This window comes from Trifolium pratense, linkage group LG1 (assembly GCF_020283565.1).
Source record: "Trifolium pratense cultivar HEN17-A07 linkage group LG1, ARS_RC_1.1, whole genome shotgun sequence".
NCBI lineage: Eukaryota > Viridiplantae > Streptophyta > Magnoliopsida > Fabales > Fabaceae > Trifolium > Trifolium pratense.
In genome coordinates this window covers 3,063,289-3,083,003 of record NC_060059.1, presented here as the reverse complement: position 1 = coordinate 3,083,003, position 19,715 = coordinate 3,063,289, and the positions used below count along the sequence as shown (strand labels likewise).

Here is a 19,715-nt window from a genome sequence, read left to right as displayed (position 1 = left end):
ATAATATTTTAATCAGAAAAAATAAAAAATAAAACTTGATTAATGATCAAGATGTAAAAATTGAAAGAGATAAAAATCAGAGATGAACATTCTCTAGAAAAAGCTATGTTCATTTAAGAAAGAAATCATTTTATAATAGAAGTTTAATTAGTTGGGTATACTTCTTAGAGTTCATTAGAGTCAGACAAGCTTCATCGTCCAAAAACCAACAACATATATGCTTTCAACTATTTAAGATTGAGATCCTTACGTTGACAATAAGAGTTGAAACATGATAAATATTAGTAATTTTCTTCCTCTAGTTGAGAACACTTAATTAGTGTGAGAATGAAGAATAATTGATTACATGTGTCTGATTAAAATTGGATTTTAACACAAGGCTAAGGTTTAAATAATCTAAATGCAAGTGAATATTAAAATACTAATTCTGGAAGAGCCAGAGGCACACATTGAACTTTTATATTTCATAAACTCTTTCCCTAAAACGAAAATAAAAAATTTTACTTGATAAACTATATACTATATATCTTAAAAGGAAAAGTATAGAAAATTGAAAAATAGACCACTAAGACATGCATATTTCAAGCACAATCAAAATGCATCATTTGCAAAGTATCGAACGAACATCATTACAAAACTACCAAAAAAATGTATTATTTGAAAGAGTGCTTTTCCCTTTTGTTCGTTGTGTTGGGATCAATATAGACGTATTTGTATGTAGTGTTCAAAAATCAAAATGCCAAAGTACTTATGGAGTAGAAAAAAGAAAGACATGACAACCATCCACATTCTCCTAAAGAATCATGCTCTAGACCTCAATTTGCTGGAGGCGTCCCTTGTTTTTTTTGTATTATTACTTTCTAGTGGAAAGTAATTATTTTTGCTCTCATGATTGGTCCCTGTTTGTAATTACACAATCAAGAGTAGAGTATTATTATGTACCATTGTATATGTTTCGAGTCAAAACAACTCCACCAGACTATTTATCTTTCCAGCTTCATTGATCTGGGCTTATGTTGTGATAAAGCTTTCTCTTGTTCAGTAAGTGCATGGCGGAAATGGCATCTATGGCCATACGGGCACACGACCCCAGCAAGGACCATCCTGCATACCTCAGTCTTGTAGCGTGGGTGGCGGATCACTGGGCGAAGCTCCCCAATGCCGTGAGCGAATTGGCAGTGATCTCCATAAGGGCAAGTGCCAGTTTCCTGCCATTTGTTACACAGCTCAGTCTTGAACATCCCCTGGTTGTACACAACCATCTCAAGAGGCTCTTCCTCTTTCTGCCCTCCTCGCACAAATACCTTTTGCTAGCAACATACACAAAGTTTCAACAATAATCAAATCTTCTGGATGTTAACAATCAAATCTATACATTGTTAGTACTAATAATCTATATATCATCCACACATTGTTATTAAATGATGCATCTACAGTCTAGATATAACCACATAATTGTGTTCAATTTTGAAATGATTTTATTGATTGGATGATCAACCATGCAAAATTGATTAGTGCTTCATAGAAAATAAGTCACGATCCCTTCCAAATTCACCCTTCCAAACAGATCCTAAAAGAATGCACATGATTGTTGAAGAGAACAGGCATAGGAAAGTTTGGACATGTACTTATTTTATTATATGAAATGATATGCGAGGATTTTGACACTGACAATGAAACCGGCCTACTGTAATTGGATGAGAAACCATGCAAAATTGATTATATTTTGGGATAATCTGGGTCCCAACCTAGTTATTAAATGAGCTTTGCATATACTATTCAAGAAACCAAATGACTTTTTACATCTTGATGTTTTTTTAACTAACTGATTCATCTCAAGGTGTTGACTGTTTTTAATCACTTTTTATTTTACAAATCAAATCATACATTATAGAGGCCAACCCCATGCCCACCCAAGATGTGCCCAAGGCTAACCAATGAAGATACAAATTGAATGCCATACATAGTATGCAATGAGTAAAAAAATACCAAACAACCAAATGATGACAAAACAAAGACTATAATAGATCTACTGAAAACTACACAAACAACAGCAGTAAGCAGAGATAAAAAAAAATTGGGATCAATTGAGTCACATATCCTGCATCCTCTGCATTACATGTAAAAACCAGTCCAACCATTTACCTACTTTCAACTTGCTAAGTTCAAGTTTGTTTTTGGCATCTAAAAGATGAAAATAAATACCACTAGCAGCAGCATATTCCATAGTCCATACACTCCTATCATAATTCATAACTGTTTTAAAAATTCAGAGGTATAGGGTAAACAAATCTGACTTTTTAAATATAATGACATTGTGTAAAACAGTATGACTCAATCAAAATTTAACTTGAGAGCATGATACCAAACTCCAAGCACGTAGCACATTGGCACAGAACACACAGGTTAAAAATGTCACAAAAAATCAAAATTTAACTTGAGCATGATACCAAACTCCAAGCACATAGCACATTGGCACATAACACACAGGTTAAAAATGTCACAAAAAGGCTTCAAAGTTTAATTCATCTATTTTTCCTAATAGCAACTAGAGCTAATTAATTGGTCCTGCGACACTTCTAACTAACTACTCATATAAACTAGAGTTGAACTTGCTTGCAAAAAGCTCACGCAAATGTAATAACAACCAAACTACTCTGTTAGTTGCAGCTACCAGGTAATGACACAGACAAGCAAAGTGTTACTTCATTTAGAAGGAAAGTAATTAATTACACTAGTTACTAACAAGCAGATCAAATTTGGTACTATAACACTATAAGCAATAATCGCACAATAAATTAAGCTAAGATGACATAACAATAACAACACTATAAATACAATAATATTAATTAATTATTATAATAAACAATAATATTAATAAATTAATAATAAATAAAATAAATGCAATTAATCATAACGTGCGTGTGCTTACAACTGTATCTGAAGCTTGAGCGGAGGAGGCGCGGGAGCGGTTAGCGCCCTTGGTGCGAACAGCAGTATTGGTAGTTGTGACGGCCGGAGGCTGAGCAACCTTCAAGTAGCCATTGGATCTCACAGAAATGCTCTTCGGCAGCGAAAACCTCTCCGTTTCAACACCGTTATTGTCTATCACGCTCGTTGGACTCTCATCTGAACCTTCCTGAAGCTCCTTGTTATTATTATTGATGTTATTGCTATTCCAATCAGCACAGTTTTCTTTTCCATCAGCAAGATTCAAGTTATGAAAACCGTGCATCAGATCAAACGGAATCGATTGCGTCTGGCCGGAGGATCCGCCACCGCCAAATCGATTCTCCAGCGAAGCTTGAATGAGAAGGTTCAGGTTCTTCTGCAATTCCTTATTCACGGCACGGAGTTGTCCGTTCTCCTTTTGCAGAGCTTCAACCTCTTTGGAAGTCTCCACGAGGCGACTGAGACACATGCTGTGACGATTCACCATATCCTGATGCTTCTGTATCATGCACGAGTCGTACTCTGTTCCAGAGTCAGAGTACTGATAAAGCGAAACGCCGCCGCCGTTGCTGCAGTTTCCGGCGAGCGATGGAAGATTTTCATTAGTCAGAGCAGAGTACAACGAAGCAAACGCGCCGGCGTTCGACTGCATGCGGCCGGCGGTGTTGATGCCGATGCCGAATCCACTTTTGGATGACGGAGAACAAACGTCCTTGTTATGCATTTTGATCGGTGAAGTAATCCTACAAAACGATAAATTAACGATTAAGAAACGGTTAACAGAAATTCAAGATTGATAAACAGATTAATACATTGCAAATCAAAGAAACGGTTACGGATAGAAGAAAAAGCAAAATAGAAAATCGATTCAAGAAATTAAACGATTGAAATTGATTACAATAACACATGCATACTGAAATTATTGAAAGAGCAGAGAAATTCACCGATGAAGAACCTCGATAGTAACAGAAGAGAGAATGAGTAAGGAAGAAAAGCTCCAACTTCAGAAGCAGAGCTTCTCCGGTGAGTGAGAGAGAGAGAATGCGGAAGTGAGTTTTGGGAAAAGAATGATGGTTGAAAGAGAGAGAGGTTGAAGAATGTGTTTATATAGTTGCAATGCCGAGTGTGCTTGTTTGGTGCGAGGGAAAACCGTCTTGAACACACTTTCTAGTTTCTAACAGAATTCATTTTCGAAGCTGGGGAATAGTTTTCCCTAACTACCCTTAGTAGTTACAAAACAACCGTGCGTTCTTTATGGGGTTATCTGGAAATTCAGTTTGGTGCTTAAATTTTCCATTTGTAATTGAACATATCTCGTGTGTATGATCATTGATATTTAATCAGATGGTGGAGAACAGAGGGTTAGTAGAAAAGCTCCTCTTATCAATTTTAGTTTTGCTATATGCTTTGTTTTATTTTTTTTGTTGTAAAAAGTCCTAAATGAAAATATTACATAGAGATTAAGTATGAGGTAGCGACCTTAGCATTGATTAATTTTACGATACGAATTTTAAATCACGATTTCTCAATCCATTTACATAAGACGACGAATTTTTTAAGTGTACTCCAGCACGAGTTGCTTACTTACGAATCAATACGATGCTCCATCAATTGAAATTCAAATCTCCTAACATACAATAATCTCTCTAAAACCGCCTGTTTTTTTTAATCCATTTGTATAAATGAAAATGTATGTAAATGATGTATATGCATAAGTGTTTTCTCATGTCAAATTCTTATGTAGTTACTCATACCATTGATTTAGACTCCTTCCCCCTTCTCATTGCTCTTAAGTTGTGGTAGCTCCATCTCGAAAACCAAAGGGACCTGCCCTACAAGGTCAGAGTGGGCTCAGTGGTCAACCCTCATTTGAATTCAGGGGTTGTCATTACTTAATAAAATAGGAATTGAGGTTTCAATTTTTTGAATTTTGTAAGTGTCAATAAAATGAGATAAATATACATATGTTTGTAAGTATTTTTTGAATTATAAGATATTTTCTATCATAGATGAAACAACATTCTTTATTGATAAAAAATAGTAATATTATTATTGTTTTTATTTTCATAAAAAAAGCATAGAGAGACTCTTATTTAAGATCTTGCCTTTTTTAGTACAAAATAATTTTTATAATAATAAAATATTAGGAATGGGAGAATACTTGAAAATATTTTATTAAAATTTATTAAAAATAGTAGTGTTCACATTTGGACCGGGTCCATACTATACTCCTCCTATTGAAACATCAATAAATTAGTTTTTTTTTTTATAGATAGGCGAAGTGATAATAATCATTAAAAACTTACATATACACATGTGGATTAGCCGGAATCCGGATCCCATAAATTAGTTTTTTATTAATTCATATAAATTAAATAATAATAATAATAAGCTTTTTTATCATTTCGATGTTAAATTAAAATTTTATCATTTGCGAGGGACAAACCAATATTCCAAATATATTTCAAAAACCAAATGAAAATTTACCAAGTCAACTTCAATGACTAAAAAAATAATATAAAATTTGAAAACCACACTCAATTTATCAAAAAAAAAAAAAAAAAAAACACGACACTCAAGTACCTCTAGTTGACAAACCGAATGATCTAATTCTACGTTGATCAAAATTCAATCACATCAAAATCCCATATCAACCAAAGAGGTCCACCATATGTTCTTTATATTATATTTTTATCTACATGGTACAAATAGTTTATATTATATTATTCCTTCTTTTGAAGTACTTGTGTTTGAAGAATTAATATAGTTTTTTGAGCTCTAATAAAAAAAAAATGAAAAGAATGCAAGAAAGTTTAGAGGGCGTATTCAAGGTGCATAGTTGCGGTTAGAATAGCATTTGATTACACATAATTGCTTGAATTTGAAGTTAGTTACTAGCTGGTGATCTTGACTTAGGTTTCCCATTTTTAAGGCACAAACTAGATTAAGACACTTAATATTTACGAATATAGAAAAACTCAATCATGGTCTTATTAGGAGGGAGAAGTTGTTTGCTTCTTTATCACATTTACAACAACCTCTTCGTCTAATCGCTACTCCATCAAAATCTTATATCAAAATGTTTGTTGAATAATATAAGACACACATACAAAGACTGATCCCCACATTAATTCATATTTCTCTCACAAAAGCCAATAGCTAAAGTCCTTTCCATGTGTGATGGTTGTTAAGTTAGCCATACAATTCTTCTCAAATATGGTCAGATTATATTTCATTTTCATTACAGCTTTGGTCATAATGCTATTATAGCTAAAAGTTGAATTAGCTGTAATTGAGTTTTATCATGGCCTAAGGAACATATTTCCCTTTTATTTGTCTCCAATATAAGTTAGAAGAATGCTTTTGTAATTATAAATACTCAAATAATAATTCGACTTTCTTAACACTATGTTAAGAAAACTAAATGAGAACAAATATACAATTTTACTCGGAAACAATGAACATGTATTATCTTTTTTTACGGAACAGAGAACATTTATTTTCTTCTAAACCTCTTAGAGGGTCTTCTATTTAGACCAAAGTATGTCTCAGCATCCTCTTCCTCTTCTGAATCAGACCAAAGTTTATTCTTCCCTCCAGTTGCCTTCATTTTCTACACAAAATAAAAAATACAAAGAATTAAATATTTAGAAAGTAATTAAATTGAAGCACGTAAGAATTGACTATTTTCATATTCTCCATGTCGATAACCCTAAGTTGGAAAGTTATATGGCTTGAATGGTGGTAGGAAGCAACACTCGCGCAATGAGCTATTGTTAGGGTTGAAAATTCTAAGACAGTATAAGAGTTCATCCTAAATTCATGGGACCATATGATATCGGCTCACTCGTGTGAAGCTCAAGATGTCTAATATTGAGTGCAATGTTGTCAATTTTCTCCCGTGGTGGCATTAAAGCAATTTTAGTACGGCAGATTTTGTGCTAGCAGCCATAGGCTGCAACGCCTTTTATATATCGGCAAAAAACCATGTATATATGGCAGAATTTTTGGCTTGGCCTACATTCGCCATGGCGCGATTGGACAGTAATATGGCCTAAGTAATGATCATAAGGGACGGGCATCCCTCAATTTATAAGTTGGTTTTGTGGTTGATTTAGGTCCAACTAAAATTCTAAAACTCCATAATTTACTAAATCCAATAATACAATCATAATCAAGTTTGAGAGTTGAGACCATCTCCATTTCTCAAGAAATAGAGGCCTGGATTTGGAGAATGAAAAACACAATATATGATGTTACAAATCTTTTTTAAAAATTAACGTGTCTTTCACTCTCTAAATAAAACCCTCAAATATGGAGATGATCTTAACCCATCATAATCTATGCATCTATTCATACATTCCTTTCTATCATCGTACTGCTAGTGGCCATTGGAAACATTACTACTACACAATGAAGATTTCAACTAGGGCGGGTAAATGAAAGGGCACCAAATTTCAATTCTCACAAAATCCCCTAACTTAATTAGATATTTAGAAACAGAAATGGATAGAAAGACTAAAAGTAGCCTAAAACAGCTAAGCTCAATGCAAAATTTTACCGTTACAGCTAATCTTTTGGCCTCACTAACACGCTTTTCCAAAAGCAAAACTTTCTGTTCTTGTGCAGGATACTCCAGTAGCTTCTTGCCTGAAAAACACTTGCATTTGTTATTTATTAAGAATTAAGAATAAGAATGTTTTGATCATTAAATAGTCACAGCAAAGAGAGAATATGCTCCCCACCTATAAGATTCTCTATCTGAATGTGCCACTCTAGCTCATGTTGGTTCACAAGGGAAATGGCAACCCCAGAACGCCCTGCCCGAGCAGTCCTTCCCACACGATGTATATAATCCTGTAGTTCACAAAACCATGAATCCAGTGAATACAAAAATTCTCTTACCATGATTTTTGTACTTCTTTTAATTAAGATGTATCATCCAAAAATAGCCATGCAGTTACTAACAAACTCCAATCATTACAATGAGCCAACTGTGAACTTTTGATTAATTATTACTGCAATGAAACGGGTAAAAAAAAAAAAGGTATTACATAGCACATCTTACTTTGGGGTTTGAGGGAATATCATAGTTAATCACCATATCTACTTCTGGAATATCCAGTCCCCTACTAACTACGTCTGTACAAAGGAGAATATTGCAATCCCCGGACTTGAACTTATTCAAGGCTCCAAGTCGCTTTAGCTGTCAAAAGAAAGATATTAGCATTGGCACACCTACAAACTCAAATAATGGAGTGAGATGCCAGAGAATCACTCCATCTACAACAGCATGCCCCTCCAATAACAAGGGGGGAAAAAAGGAAATTTTAAAACAAATTACAATTAAAATGCAGGATATCTAGTACAAGTACCTGATTCATATGACCATTAATTGGGATGGCTTTCAGACCGAGATTCCTAAGAAAAAAAGCAAGAAGCTGAGTTGCATCACATGTCCGAGTGAACACCATTGATGTACTTCCAACCATTTCAGTGAGAATGTATACAAGGTAGCAATCCTAGGAAAGAAGCAAGCAAATGATGAACACGATCATCAAAGGCATAAAAAGATAATAGTTGGGATTCAAGAAACACAAAATGAACGAAATTTTGTTAGTTTCACTCCAAATAGGTAATTTGTAAAAAGTGTTCAATACAAACATTTCCCTAATCACTGGATGGTCTCTCTTCTGCATCTAACAACCATAATCGTAATCTTATTTGGTGTTAGAATAAATAAAATAGTTCTACTTTGCTAATTCTTTTGTAGTTGTCCTGTGTAACCTTCACCATATGTCTCCAGTCTAAAATGAAGGAAAGCAGCAGATATTTTCTAAAGGAAAATGATACCACCTCATGAGATTCCTAATTCAATAGCATTTGGCACACAGAAAATGGAACTAGATAGCCTATATCAAAGGGTACTGCTTTGTAAGTCATACTCTGATCTACTTTTAATATAAACACCAAAAATCAAGCAAACTCATTTCCTAGGCCCTTGTTTGAACCAGGGCACTAATACATATTTTAGAAAAACATAAATGTAAGTGGCTATACATTTCAAACAATTTTTCCCTCAACATGTAGTATGTAGCCTTCATACAACCCAATAGTAAGAAATTCAACGAAAAATTGATAGCCCAAATAATTGAAATCCAACATTTTTTGGACAAGGGAGAACAGATACCTTGTGTTTTGCTGGCACGAAACGATATTGTTGCTTCAGTGTGTTCGCGGTAGAGTACTTGGTTGATGCTTCAATCTAAATTGAACGTAAAATTGTTAAAATAAAACTGTGTATATATACAGGTAACCACAGCTCCTTCCCAAGGAAGATTCTTAAATTACACTGTCCAAATTTAATAATAGACGTTTCTCTCCCCTAAGAGATGAAATAATGTTACATTATAGACCCTTTTAATGTAAATGAACCAATTAATGGTGGTACTGGTGAGAAAACCACCAAAGGACATTTTTTTCTTTGCAATTTCCAATGTCAGAGAACTCACTTCGAACACTTTATTGATTTTAAGACCAAATGAATTTTTAGAAAACCCATATCAGCTTTGGAGTTTCACCCAAAACCTTCAGTTTGTTTTCCACTAGTCTACGTCCCCAAAGTTGATAAATGAGGTTCAAAGTGAAACATCAATTACATTAAAATCCATGACAAAAATTGTCACTAAGAAGCAGTTAAAATAGACTAAACTGCAATAAATATTAATCTGTCAAGGTAGAGGAGTATAATTTTCTCCTTATGCATAAACATATTTGTAAATATTGTGGTTGTACCTTCACAGGATTTCTTAAACAAACCCTTTGGAGCTTCTCGACCTGAAATAGCAAGAATGCAACTTCTATTAAAACAGAAACATTAAAAATGAATAAATAACACAATCAAGCATTTATAGTATATAAGCAATGCATAAATTCAATATCCTTTGCACCATATGATCCTTAATGGAGCAATTGTGTGTTATTATACCAAAATGTAAGAGATTTGACCTGAATAATATGATCAATTACCTTTTAAAATCTATTCAAAAGTTAAAAAAATATATAAACCAACAACTAGATTCTATGTTCATTAGAGTTTGAATAATGTTAATTTATGTTCAACCAGAACTTAAGCATACAAATAAACTACTATACAGCTATGCAAAAGCTGTTACTTTTATAATGTTAGATGCAAAAAAGCTTTTATGAAGAGCCTATTATCTAATGATGTCAATAAATGGAAAGAAAAGGGCTTCATTGAATACTAAGATATGATGTCTGAGTGTCTGACTGATGACAAGAGGAAAAAAGGATAAAAATAATATATTAAGTTGACAGAAATTAATAAACCTACATATTTACCTTCTTTGTCATCGTAGCAGAAAAAAGGAATGTCCTACGCTTGCGAGGGATCATTCCTAAAATCTCATTAAGTGATTCCTCAAAATCCTCATTCAACAACCTGTCTGCTTCATCTAAGACCTGCTCAAAAGGAAGATAAATCAAACAAATCCAACTACACATAGGAATATACTTGAAGTGCAGTAAATCTAACAACATGCTCTCATTTCACACAAAAAAGTCAATATTGAATTAATTAAGGAAAATCAGGCTCATGAGAAATTTATAGTTTTGCATGCAAAACAATAGTATGCATGACCATAAAAAATATTCACATTAATATATCGAGAAAACATACAAAGAATAAAGCAATTTACAGGACAAACACATTAATACTGAAACCCCCTTTACGATGCAGAAAATAATGTCAATATATAAAAACATTAAATTTGGTTCACACTACACATGTATTCACTACTTAACCTTTGGATGTAAAAAACTAAACTCATGCTTACATCAAAATAATGAAGAAATCATACCAAGTATTTTAATTTACCAAGAGAAAATCCTTTGGTGTTTCTTAGGTGATCCAAGACACGTCCAGGAGTCCCAACCTTCAAGAGTAAGAAAGCAACATAAATAAATGATAAACAAAATACAAGACTGATGAAGTTAGAAGACTAAAATCAGCACTAAATCAATATACAGTCTCAAAAATAATCTTGTGTGTACAGAACCTGCATAAGTCCAGTTATCTCTTATCAATAGTATTAATCATTCTTTGCATCATTCATATGCAACATCGATAGGAGACCACCATTCATGTGAGTATATGTAAGAATAAATAAAAGTAAGATAGAGGCTGGGAGGGACTGAATTTTTATTACACAGTTAGGCAGTTAACTAACAGGTTATTGGACAGTTAGAGGGTGGACGGATAAAAATGGTGAAAAGGAATACCAGAGTAGGGGATCTGAAATTTTTCATTTAACAGAAAGGAGAGGAAGAGAGCCAAACTTCTATAATTCTCTGCTTGGGCTTCTTCATTAATGATCAAATTTCTTTATTCTAAGTAGAGCTAAGACAAGTACTATCATGTCTGTCTATCTACGTTTAATTGAAGGGAATGAAATAGTGGTTATAGTGCTTTAGAGCTTAGAGAGGCGGTGAGTGTTTAATGAGCCCATAGACTTTAATAACTTTGACCACTAATTGGTTTTAAATCTACAGAAGTTAATTTGAGGCATATCAAAAAAAAGATATAAGATCATACCAACATACTTTAACCCCATAACAAGACAATACTCTCAGCATATCTAAGTACTTCGAAATATTTAATCTTCAGAACATGCAAGGCATGGTATTTGATCCATCATTTACGTTATGCAGACAAGTGAAATGTTAGCATAGACAATATCTATACTCAGCAAGCAAATGTTAAAACAGATTCATAATATTTGAAGGAAAAACCAACAGAAAGGTTTATATGTGTGACCAGAACAGTACTTTTATTTTTAAAATATGATCACAGATAAATCCTATCTCTGTGCAAGATGAATCAAATCTTCAACAGAATGTTGATTAAAATTCCTGAATTCAGATCAGTAATGAGTTACATTACATAGGCTAATAATCAATCAAGAATTTAAGACATCAATAACAACAAAAACAGAGAACATTTCATTCAGTAAAACCCGAGTTAAAATTTTATCCACGCAAACAATAATAGATTTTGGGCATCACTCACCTATTACACTAATGCTCTTGACATAAAAGAAACAAATGAAATCAAAGCATGCCTACTACAGTAGTAACACTTACAATAATATGAGGCTTCGTTGCTAACGTAATGGATTGTTTTGCCATGGGAAGCCCTCCAACGAGCTATATAAAAAGGAAAAGATACCAATCAAATAATTAGTTTAGTATGTAAGTAAATAACCACCATATGATAAAAGTAAACAAAACAAACTTACGCTATATAGCGAACAGGAAGATAAAAAATCAATCACAACAAATTATGATGGAAAAATATATTATAACTCACCACAGCACACTTGACCTTAATTACAGAACCTAGAGCTTCAAACTGTTCAGAAATTTGAATAGCAAGCTCCCTAGATTAAAAAAAAGTTTAGAATTAGAACAGAAGAAATTTACTAGTAAAATATGAGTGAGACTGAGAATTAAAATTATATGAATGTTAAATCCATGATGAGTTATGATCATATCTAACCTTGTGGGAGACAAGACACAAGCAAAAAAAGGGTTTGGGTCTTCTAAGAGTGCATGCAATATAGGAAGGGCAAAAGCGGCAGTTTTACCAGAACCCGTTTGGGCAATTCCAATGACATCTTTTCCTGGGAAACACAATATAAAGAAGCAATTTAATACAGTTAAACTTTAACCATCATTAACTATGCCACCCTCCATAAAATACTATTGAAAACAATAATGCAATAACTTTGAAACTTTGTAAAAACTATAGTACTTCAAAATTTGAAGCATAGATGACATACAACCTCGGAGAGCCGGTGGAATTGCTTGTATTTGAATCTTTAGGGGAGTCTTCCAGCCCAATTTGTCACAAGCTTCGATCAATTCATCCGATAAGCCTAGATCCTTAAATGATTTAATTTCTTTATCCTTTTTCTCCATTCTCAGTGTCTAGCCTATGAATAAATTTCAACAACAAATTTAAAATGACTTATATATGTGATTAAATGGAACAAAAACACAAAAGCAATTAAACAAAGGTCTAATTGTCTAATACATATCAACCTACAATCTAAACAATAAAAATAGCAAATGTGTTTTTTAACAAGGGTCCGTTTGGATTAGCTTATTTTTTAGCTTATGCAAACTTATGCAATTTTTATGTATTACTATAAGTTTGTCAAGGTAGTTTGTGATAAAATAACTTATAAAAATACAATTTTTACTAGTGTGAACTTATAAAATAGCATAAAACCTAATTTATATTTCACAAGTTGTTTGCATAAACTCAAAAATAAGCTAATTCAAACAGACCCTAATTATCCAATATTATAGCAAGCTTAGAAAACGCATGAATAAAAATGAAAATTAACATAATGTTGCAATAATAATGCAGTAAGATACAATAATCAAACAGAACAAATCACCTATGTAAACCCTTAATATGAAGTCTAGCCCACTGTAAATACCACTAAAATAATGAAGGTGAGTCGGAGCGTCGTAAACGGGTGATGGAACGCGGTTCGGGTCCGGACCGGGTGAACACGGCCGGTACAGTCGTTTTTCTCTGTCTCGCCCGCGAGAGTGAAGAAGAAGAAAAAGAAGAGGAAGAAGCTGGCGGCGCTATATTGCGCTCATTGGGACTTATTTTTGTTTGTTATAAACTAATGTAAATAGGAGCAATAGTATAGACGGAGAAGAGAGAAAGAATAGTGTATGTTATTCATCACTAGGATTAGAGTTATAATATAGTGATACATAGTATATATATATATATGGCAAATGCTAAATAGTGCCCTAGGGGCACTCTTTAAGCCCTTAAATAGTAAGTTTTTTATTGAATTATTATGTAAATGCGTAAAGTCAACGCATTGGAAATTGGAGTATTTAATTTTTTGAATAAAAAGTTTCTTTTAATGGAATGCTTAAAGAGTGCCCCGGGGGCACTAGTTAGCAAGACCCTATATATATATATATAATTGGGCAATTACATGGGTCAGGACATCCATTAATAATATTCATACCATTGTTACAATTTTCTACTATTTTTTTAGAAAGTCGATTGCTAAGATTTATTAAAAATATAAAAAAAAAAAATTAAGATAATTTTATTATATTTAAGTTTTTATTTAAAATTATTTACACTAGTTTTCTTTTTTTGAAAAATTCTTCCTGCTACGCAATACTTCGTCTAACCCCTCGTAGACAAGACAATTGTTAACCTGAAAGTTGCTTGTAATAATGTAACTAAACTAACAAAATGGAAGGGGGGAACTCATGGGATAAGACCCATGAGAACTACGATGAGTGAGATGTTTGTTGACTTCTCGACTTCTTAGTATTCATTATCTTACTAACCTAGCTTGATTCTTTATAAAAGTCTAACAACAATGATTTTCTGCCTCTAGTAAGCTCGTTACGTTTAACAACCACTTACTTTAAAGCTCCTTGGTTTACGACTCTATAAATGAACATGAGAATTTGAGTCGTTACCTACAGAAGTTGTTGCCTTTATCTGGTCCGGATTTACCCGGTGAGGGTGGCGTTTGTGAGTCAAAGTTGAGACTTTCGATGTATGTTTGGTATCATGGGAGAGTAGTCCTAGGTACTCAAGTTACTCCCGGGTAGAGAAAGAAAGTGTTGGCATAAAGGAACTCTCAAAGCATGGGATTTTGCTGGGCGAAGCTCCTATCCCCAAACAAAGAAAGAAAGGTTGTTGTCGGCATTTCCGTTCTCGAGCTTCCTTAAACCACAACTATCGGCCGGCCAAATAGTTTGTTCAAAAAGCAAGGCCTCTAGATCGCATTTAAATGGCTTTCAAGGAAGCATGCAAAATACCTCAAGCTCAAGTCTTTGTTCGCTTAAGAAAATGTCTACCGGATCATATCTACTCTTGTGCCATGACAATCTCACTCGAATTACGGAGACTCAAGGAATAGAAAAAGACAATGAGAGCTCGGTGGACTCGTCGCTCAGACCTTATTAGTTTTTTTTTTTCTTTTATAAGAATGAATAACACTAGTTAGTATACTTTCCAATATATTATAAATTTATTATCTTTATAACTTTTTATTTACATTAAGAATACATATATTAATAATATATTTTCTAATATCAGTCTCTGCATCACTTAAATAGTGCCCTCCAGTGCTCTTCACTATCGTTCCGCTCTATTTTGGAGTTGCCATGTTGCGCCAAACTAAGGTTGTCAAAACTCAAATTCTAAGGAAACTCATTTTGCTTAAGTACAGTTTATATAATATTCGAAATTCTAAGTTTACTAAAAATATTTATACATGATATATATAATTATATAATACATAAAAAAAAAAATCAATTGCACAAAAATTCTAAATTTGAACACATTAAAAATTCAAAGATTTACTTTTAATATAAATTAAATTTCATCAATTTTTTTTTCTTCAAAAGAGTTTGATGGTGAAATTCATACATACAAAGTGTTAAAGGAGTGAAAATTTTCAAGTTGGAATCTAGTGTCACAATATATCAAATGTCGTTGCAGCTATCATCTGAATCATATTATCGGAACAAATTCCTTCAAAGTTTTTTTAAAGTTCAAAATAATATCGTAAGTTGTTTATTGTATTCAACACTCTTTGTCTCACCTTTTTCTTTTCTTCTTCACTTCTAACCCTTTTCTTCTTCTTAGTCTACCGGAGAGGGGTGATTTCAGGTCAGTCTAAAATCACTAAATGTGATTTTTCACATATTTGTTTTAATTTTCCGTCTTTAAACAATGTATTTTATTGTTCTGTTTTTGTGCGGTGTATTCCGTAAATATTTACTTGGTTACAAAGATATTTTACTTGGTTAGGTTGTGCGTGCCAAAAAATAATTTTATTGAATCTTTCTTTCTATAACATGAAACTGGCAACCGTTTCAAAGTAACATATTAGCATGGTTTCTGAATCTGGACTGCAACAATTTTTTGGTGGTATGTATGGTAACTTTTCTAAATGAAATTACATTTGAATGGTTTCCAAATAAATATTTGGCACGACCAATAATAATGGACAACAATATGAATTTATGTCAACATAATTCAATGTATAAACTCGTGGAGTTTCTTCAAATTTTCCTCTTGCTGAGAGGAAGTGAAAATGTGTTAAGTGAAGGTTGTTGAATTTCTGACCTCCATTGCACTTGGATTGTCAATATCATTCTCCAAAGAAGAGCAAGTGACATCTTTTCCACCAAACATTACTCCTCTAATTGGATCTTGCTCTCCTCCAAATAGTTCCTCGTAGTTTTGGAATGTTAAGTCAACATCCGGTATGTTAAAATCGTCTCCACAAACAAGTTCTTCGCATATTCCCAGGTCTTGAATATTTTGCGGCCACACCTGCAGACATCAACAACAACAAAATTCCACTTTGACCACAAGTAAAAAGTTAACTTAATGTTTCACACTGAACAATCAATATAATCAAGGCCAACACATCAAAATTAGAGTATTATGTAATAGGGAACTTAGGGATTAATTAATCAAACTAATTTCAGAAGTTAAGGTTTAGTTGATTGAGTCCTGAGATATCTTATCCTTAGCCAGATTACAGATTACTTGAGCCTTAAGTAAGTTTTAAGATTATTACATGGTTCTGACCTGATTACTTTGAAGTGAGCCTTTGCAAGTCCAAAATAACTCTCCATGCAAAGGAAGGTCCATAATTGAAGATGAAGACAAATTATCAAGTTGAGAAAATGCCGAAGAGAAAGTTTCGGGATTCAGCTCCGCAATAGTATTGTTTTCTCCCAGAAGATTAGTAGCAAAATTATGGGAATTTTGTACTTGCTGATTGAATTTGTCATCCACTTGTAGTCCATTTACCTTTGTAGAATGGTGAATCTCCTCATTTAGCTGAAACCGTTTTAAATCAACAATCTGTTGCAGAATAGTTTGCCGCTCTTGATCACGGTACAATACCTGCCACAAGAAATTAAACACTTAGAATTAGCAATTGTATGTGAGGACTGAAATAGCTATGACTGTGAATTTTCAAATGACTTAAATATAAAGTTTATAGATTTCATCCCTATGATAATGAGGCAATAAAACTTCCATATTTGCATACCTGGCCTTGTTGACTGCTGGATCCCTTATCAAGTTTAGTCGCAGATGCTGTCGAAGCGACCCTAGTTTGAATGCGATGATGCTTGATCACATTCACATCCGTAAAAACAGAAGAAATAGACGCAACTGCAAACTGATCCTTCCGACTGACATCACTCTTTTCAATCTCCTTAAACTCAAATCCCCAAAGTGCTGCAAACTCTTTAGCAGAAGGGCAGCCGATGAAAGTTTTGACAGCTCGTTTGCGATGCGGTGAAGAACTATCGTGCAACTTTTGATCACAGTCTCGACAGATTAACATTTTGTGATCCAAACACTGAACATAAGCAAGATCGCATCTGCACGAGTTACACACAAGGGTCCGGATGTGCCGGCCAGACAATTCATTTGCCCAATGAACTTTTGCATCACAGGATAGACAAAGATATGCTGCATCAGCATTACAGTAAACAAGTGGCCTTAGTGCTGTGCAGAATTCACAAACTTTCTCCATTTCTTTGGTTGCAAATTTTAAACATGAAAAAACCTCTGAAATTATGAAATCTCACAGTTGCTTGTAGAGGCCTTTTGTAGTAGGGGAAATACCATGTTATATATGAAGTTTTCCTGTTTAGGTTTATATGAATACATCAAAACTCATCAATGAGAAGTGGAGTTAATAGAATGTAAAAGCATAAAAAAGACAAAAAAACTTTTCAACAAATACAGTTGCACATGCTTGTGAAACCATACCAACAAGTATTAAAGACCGTTTTGAACAGTTCTAAACAGGAAAAAGTGATTCAAAAGTTCATCCAGCCCCTATAGTTTCATTTTAATGTGAAATTAATCTGAAATCTAAAAGGAATTGTTTAGAAAACTCTTTAATATGAACGAGTGATTAACAACTCTTGGTATTTTAAAAAATAAACAATAACACTTTGTATGTGTAATATTTCACATATTATGACTGTGTTCCTCGTTCATCATCTATGTAGCACCTTAAAGGTAGTAGTAGATAGAAATTTTCACCTTAAAGGTGAATGAGTAGAGTGTCCGGAGTTCAAACCTCGACTTCTACATAATATATGTCATGTCTCTATCAACTGAGTTAAGCTTACGGGGACTCAACATACACTCTTTATTACTAGTATATGTGTGTTAGAGAGGCGCTAATTATCATTTCTTGTACCATAAGTGGTTCACAATTTCCAATACGTTGACTTTACAAATTTTCATAAAAATTCTACTATAAAAATTTCCTATTTAAGGTCTTAAAGAGTGTCCCAGAGGCACTCGTTAGCATTTGCTTATATATATTGAAAATCTAACACATTGGAAATTTAGAAATAGGCCAGAACTCTTACCTCTCAAAAGAAAAAAACTATATATAACAAAGATCATAATTTTTAATTAACACCCCCCTACCCCTACTCACCCCAAAATAAAAACCCAACAACTAATTAACATGAAATAAATTGTGATTTGAGAGGCGTACCTATGATAGTTTACTAGTAATAAAATCAACAAGTGAGAGAGAGAGAGAGAGGGAATTGAATTGAATTGATCCAAAAGAGAAAGTAAACAAGTATTGTTTATCTTGTTTGGAAAGGAGATGATGATTTTTGCTTCTTTCTTCTTCTTCTACACATCTATTCTTATTCTTCCTATTATTGCAGTATGTATTGTACAATTAGATTCTGAAGCATGAGTCATGCATAGCTCTAGTTTTTACCCAATTGGGAAGATGACATGTACAATTGAGACATGGAACTTTCCAGCGTGGAACATTGATGTGGGGTCCATTTAGGACGTTATCCAACCAAAAGTGTAGCCTTACATGTGTCATGTGTGTATGTGGTTAAGAAATCCGAAAGTTTACCCGCGTTGGGCCAATCGGATTACGCCTGTTACATCTACCGGCATGGGCCAAACAGCTAGTCTGGGCCCACTATCTCGTGCTTCATGCGGAGGTGCCAACACTTTACTTATTGAGAATTTCTACTAAAATCACACATAATTATAGAGCAACTGAGAGTGAAGGAGAAAATTAAAAGAGATTTACATTGTAGATGATGCTTGCGATTATTTAGAAGAATGAACAAAATGATTAAGGCGTTTGGATGTGTAAGTTAGAGTAAAGGGGTTAATGAGTTTCTCTTGACATCAGAAAAATTCAAAGTTCAATTTTTAATGGAAGTAATTTTTTATAGACTTTATTTACATCGCGGTTGAAATTTAAAATATCAAACTCTTTTTTCATGAAAACCAAAGGGTGTGATCACTTCTAGCAGTTAGTTTATTTTAGAATTACGTTAATATTATGGATGACCCAATAAACACACAACATTCAATGTAGAAAAAAAAAAAACTACTATTTTCATTTCGAATATAAACAACAAAAATTCTTCTTCCCATTTCCTTTTAAATTTTTTTTTTAATCCTCTAGTTCCTAACGGAAGGGGACCCTAGTAGTCCAGAATTTGACCGCGAGGTAAGTAAAGTCTGGCCAAAAAATTGTTTCACCCGAGAATTAAACCCGGGTTCATATAAGAGAATTTTATCAACTAAAATTAATGTATTTAATCTTTAGACTAAATACATCAATTTTTATTGATCTAATTTTTTCTTATAT

At 33.5% G+C, this 19,715-nt stretch overlaps 3 protein-coding genes across 5 annotated transcripts; all 3 read right to left on the bottom strand.

Moving 5' to 3' along the window:
* Nucleotides 1-579: 579 nt before the first annotated feature.
* Nucleotides 580-4,116, bottom strand: LOC123902645 (zinc finger CCCH domain-containing protein 15). The gene is made up of 3 exons (XM_045952423.1): nt 3,908-4,116; nt 2,933-3,695; nt 580-1,310 (listed from the first exon to the last, which is right to left on the bottom strand). Exons 2-3 carry the CDS (start codon nt 3,674-3,676, stop codon nt 984-986), a joined length of 1,071 nt encoding a protein of 356 aa, XP_045808379.1. The 5' UTR covers nt 3,677-3,695; nt 3,908-4,116; the 3' UTR covers nt 580-983.
* A 2,141-nt stretch (nt 4,117-6,257) lies between these two features.
* On the bottom strand, nt 6,258-13,725 carry LOC123912986 (DEAD-box ATP-dependent RNA helicase 10-like). 3 transcript variants are annotated; one of them, XM_045963585.1, is made up of 14 exons: nt 13,437-13,725; nt 12,816-12,965; nt 12,530-12,653; nt 12,341-12,410; nt 12,115-12,177; nt 10,833-10,907; nt 10,315-10,434; nt 9,748-9,789; nt 9,143-9,217; nt 8,328-8,474; nt 8,021-8,158; nt 7,698-7,809; nt 7,514-7,602; nt 6,258-6,565 (listed from the first exon to the last, which is right to left on the bottom strand). In XM_045963585.1, the coding sequence occupies exons 2-14, from the start codon at nt 12,949-12,951 to the stop codon at nt 6,449-6,451; spliced, it is 1,308 nt and encodes a 435-aa protein (XP_045819541.1). In that variant the 5' UTR covers nt 12,952-12,965; nt 13,437-13,725; the 3' UTR covers nt 6,258-6,448. The 3 variants fall into 3 exon arrangements, with proteins under 3 accessions (XP_045819541.1, XP_045819550.1, XP_045819556.1); XM_045963594.1 differs by having other exon boundaries at nt 12,816-12,960; nt 13,437-13,660; XM_045963600.1 differs by having other exon boundaries at nt 13,479-13,660.
* Nucleotides 13,726-15,845: 2,120 nt separating this feature from the next.
* LOC123912975 (putative zinc finger protein At1g68190) lies at nt 15,846-19,258 on the bottom strand. The gene is made up of 4 exons (XM_045963575.1): nt 18,579-19,258; nt 17,103-17,707; nt 16,634-16,954; nt 15,846-16,372 (listed from the first exon to the last, which is right to left on the bottom strand). Exons 2-4 carry the CDS (start codon nt 17,592-17,594, stop codon nt 16,136-16,138), a joined length of 1,050 nt encoding a protein of 349 aa, XP_045819531.1. The 5' UTR covers nt 17,595-17,707; nt 18,579-19,258; the 3' UTR covers nt 15,846-16,135.
* Between the last annotated feature and the right edge of the window lie 457 nt (nt 19,259-19,715).

What these genes read in the sequence shown, in the direction of transcription:
- LOC123912975 (XM_045963575.1), bottom strand. Translation starts at nt 17,594, where the DNA reads ATGGAGAAAGTTTGTGAATTCTGCACAGCACTAAGGCCACTTGTTTAC. An exon ending in CCAGCAGTCAACAAGGCCAG is followed by an intron (nt 16,955 to 17,102) that starts GTATGCAAATAT and finishes TTCTTGTGGCAG; the next exon opens with GTATTGTACCGTGATCAAGA. An exon ending in GCTCACTTCAAAGTAATCAG is followed by an intron (nt 16,373 to 16,633) that starts GTCAGAACCATG and finishes TGATGTCTGCAG; the next exon opens with GTGTGGCCGCAAAATATTCA.
- LOC123902645 (XM_045952423.1), bottom strand. Translation starts at nt 3,676, where the DNA reads ATGCATAACAAGGACGTTTGTTCTCCGTCATCCAAAAGTGGATTCGGC. An exon ending in CTCAAGCTTCAGATACAGTT is followed by an intron (nt 1,311 to 2,932) that starts GTAAGCACACGC and finishes GTATGTTGCTAG; the next exon opens with CAAAAGGTATTTGTGCGAGG.
- LOC123912986 (XM_045963585.1), bottom strand. Translation starts at nt 12,951, where the DNA reads ATGGAGAAAAAGGATAAAGAAATTAAATCATTTAAGGATCTAGGCTTA. An exon ending in GTTTAAGAAATCCTGTGAAG is followed by an intron (nt 9,218 to 9,747) that starts GTACAACCACAA and finishes CGTTCAATTTAG; the next exon opens with ATTGAAGCATCAACCAAGTA. An exon ending in CCAAAAGATTAGCTGTAACG is followed by an intron (nt 6,566 to 7,513) that starts GTAAAATTTTGC and finishes TATTTTGTGTAG; the next exon opens with AAAATGAAGGCAACTGGAGG.